Consider the following 3,473-nt stretch of genomic DNA (forward strand, 5'->3'; position numbering starts at 1 on the left):
AAAGAATCTATAATGAGAGCTAATAAACTTATGCAGACATTTTACAGCTCTTTCTATCACTTCAGATCCTTTCCACCAGATTGCTTTCTCTTTACATTTTTACTTCTATCCTGAAATAACAGTACCTTGCTTATCTTACTGGTCTTAACTGGTTTAAGCTGGTCTAGTTGGTTTCCGAGTGCACAAAACCCTGTAAAACCAGGCCGATGAAAGCTTGTATTTATTTATTTATTTATTAACTACTCTGTATTATTCTAAATTAAAGGTTTAGGAAAGCAATTCTGAAAGAAAAAAAAAGTCAAAGATTGAGATAATTAGAACTGCCTTATTAGTTTGCTGTTTATTATTACACATTTCACAATGGCTCCAGACAATGTCAGACATTCTCAAGGCTTTTAAACTGCACATAAAGCTTCACACTAACAATTTTTTAACCTGTTGTCTTTAAATACAAACAGTTTGGTCAACACTTGTGTGATAACTACATTATGACAAAGATACAAAGTTATGTAGGCCTACCACTTAGCAAGCTTGCACACATATGGCACATAACATAACATTTGGCACAATACCGTGGAATGTTTAGGCAATTTTCTTTGTTTCACAAAGCTTCTATTGTAATGACAGAGCCCTCATAGTTCAGTCAATGCCAATATAAAGCTGCCATGATTCAGTGCTGTGGTTTTACAAATAATAGATGAGTAACACCAGTTTTAACGGGCTTTAAATGGATCTATAAGGCGTTCTGGTACTTATATATCTGCGGTTTTTGTCAAGATTAAATATTCCATATTCTTTGCTATTTAAATAGATATATTGATGCATTCTTAAATTAGATTTACTTTACTACCACAGAAGTATTTGTATAGCAAACTATTCTTTGGACTGCACCGTACATAAAAAAACAGGTCACCATAAATAATAGCACGGACACATTCAGACAATAACATCATAATTTCTTGGTGTCTTGGTTTTTAAATAGCTCAAGGAGAAGTGCCCTGTAATGAGTTATAGTCTCTGTCACAGTGCATACTTTGAAGTTTCTTTTGCAACCAGAGATGAAGAGTTCAGTTTTCTTATTGTCTCCCCTCAGGTTTAAATCTGTCAAGCGGCAAATGCTCAGTGAGTCCATGGTCACTTTTTGGTCCCTTTGAGTTGACTTGATTGCGAATGATGATGATGAAGTTTACGAGGGAAAGACGCACAAAACAGGAGCAGGATGGACACAACAACAAGAACATATTGTAGCTAATAGACACCTACAAGACAGAAAGCTGGAGTCTACTACATAAGACGGACACGTCACGTTGGGACTGAGTGCTTCTAAGGGTCGTAGTTCACAAAAATACTATGCTTCTTTGGACAAAATGAGTCAAAGATAGGTTCCAGAGGACTATGGGAAGGTGCACATATTTTTAGTATGACCGTTTTACCTTGCTTTCTTTGTCTCTTTAGGTTTCTTTCTGACTCACTTCTCACTTCCTGATTTTACTCCCTTTTTTAGTCCTATTTTCCCAGTCCACCCTTCTTATTCATTCCATGAGTATTTTGTTATCGACAGCCGCAGCCCTCCACCACCATGTCTTGATAGTTTTTCAACACCACACGTTCCTCCTGGTCCAGGTAGAGGAGAGCGATGGGGCTAAGGGCCGTTGGGACACAGCAGGCCCGCGGCACGGCCCCATTTACGGAGTTGACCAGCGTCTGCACCATAGCATGGCTAGATGAATTCATATGGTCAGCCAGTGGGAAGCGGCACTCTCCGAGGCAAAAGAAAGCATCGTAACCAGACGGGGCCACGATCCATTTATTCCAGCCTACATCTTTGAAGTCCACATACAGTGGGTGTCGACGGCAGCGAGCGCGGGAGAGCCGTTTGAGCTTGGCAGCCCTCCCACCTTGTCGTTTCACTCGCTTTTCATTCCATCCCACCCGCCAACTTGTGTCAGAGCCCTGACCCCTATCACCCTTAAACCTGCCCCCGGTCCATCTGCCCCTGCCTCGTCTGCCAGCAGGGGGCTGCTTTTTGAGGGGCACAAAGGGCTTGCTGCGCCCATCGTGACTATAAGTCACCAGTAAGGGCCTCTGCCTCGCCCAGCTGTGCACATCCTGCCCGGTGAACCTGCGCACCCGCAGATGTCTCTCTTTGGAGAGACTGCTGTTATTATCAGCAATAACGTCCAGAATAAAAGACAGGCTCCCTGACTTCTCGGATAGATTCTGAAACACTTCTCCGTCCAGGGGAAAGGTTTCCCAGAGTTCTGTAGTCTTTCTATCTCTAGTCAGCTGACGTGAATGGAGTAGTGTGGGCTTTGAAACAGGGTCACTGTTTGAAAGATAAAGGCTGACCACGTGAGAGTCTTCCTTTGATCCTTCATGCAGGAAACGCAGCTCTGCCGACACCACACTCTCTTCTGAAGGAATGGAGGACAGATTGAAGCCAATGTGAATGCTGTCCGCTGTCACTTTCTGCTCTTCTGGAACACTCAGGACTGTAGAATCTAGAGTGAGAAAAAAGAAAGACAAAGTTCTTAAGCTGTAAAATACTTTCCTTCCATCATGTTCAAACACTTGCTCTCTGGATAATGGCATAATTGTCCAACTAAATAATAATTGCACATAATTTGCTAGGAGCACTTATGAAAATAAGCCTTGTCCTTCTTAACTTGTTCCAAGGTGTCTACGCTGACGCCAAGACTCGAGTGAAAAATATCAGAACACTGAATCCATGGGTAGCTTTTTCAGTGGGCATGCTGGCACCTAAGGCAGGTTAATTGACTTCCACATGTCTCTGTGCTGTATGTACGATAAATTTAGCTTTTTATGACTGCCAAGGGAATCTGTATTCCTATGACCTAGTGCAATAGCTGCTCATACCTGTGTGGTGAAAGCATCGGACTGTGTTGGCTCCTTGCACATGCTGGGAGGGGTAGTTAAACTCTGGGTCTTCAATGAGATGGTACTGTTGAGTGTGAAATCGATACAGGTCTAGAAGATATTGGGGCACCCGTGCCTCTGTACTGGGGTTGGGGTGTGACTGTAGGCCCAGGCGGGTCAGCAGGAGGTTTTGAATGGTATGGGCCAAACTAGGTTCCAGAAGACTACCAAGGCTTCCATGTGTCTGACTGGGACCCTCCTGTTGACCTGATGAGACTTGAGGTAGCAGCAGGATCATCAGAACCAGTAGGCTAGCAGGGAACATGTTGGACCTGCGGAGAGAAAGGTAAAAAGAGGAGCCATTTTGAGACTTCTCAAGATATTTAAAAAAAGTTTTTCATTTCTATTTTGGACCCCATTGACTTTCATTGTATGGAGAAAAATGTCATACGGGTTTGGAATGGCACAATTACAGAAATTGTATTTTTGGGTGAACTATCCAATTAATTGATGGTGTTTATTCCAGTCAATGAATACCTGACTCAAAAATGTACTTCTTGTCCCAATATGTGTTGTAATTTACCATACTTTTAGCT

General features: G+C 42.6%; 1 protein-coding gene across 1 annotated transcript in view; it reads right to left on the reverse strand.

Moving 5' to 3' along the window:
- Positions 1-314: 314 nt before the first annotated feature.
- Positions 315-3,473, reverse strand: part of LOC107577119 (bone morphogenetic protein 2-like) — a 7,996-nt gene continuing 4,837 nt past the window's right edge. Inside the window, exons 2-3 of the mRNA XM_016263230.1 lie at positions 2,878-3,209; positions 315-2,501 (exon numbers count right to left, since the gene is read on the reverse strand). Of these exons, the coding sequence (XP_016118716.1) occupies positions 1,552-2,501; positions 2,878-3,202 (1,275 nt within the window). The 5' untranslated portion in view covers positions 3,203-3,209 and the 3' untranslated portion in view covers positions 315-1,551. The remainder of the gene's footprint in view (positions 2,502-2,877; positions 3,210-3,473) is intronic.

The sequence above is a fragment of the Sinocyclocheilus grahami genome, unplaced genomic scaffold (genome assembly GCF_001515645.1).
Source record: "Sinocyclocheilus grahami isolate Dianchi unplaced genomic scaffold, SAMN03320097.WGS_v1.1 scaffold5165.1, whole genome shotgun sequence".
In the NCBI taxonomy this organism is placed as follows: domain Eukaryota; kingdom Metazoa; phylum Chordata; class Actinopteri; order Cypriniformes; family Cyprinidae; genus Sinocyclocheilus; species Sinocyclocheilus grahami.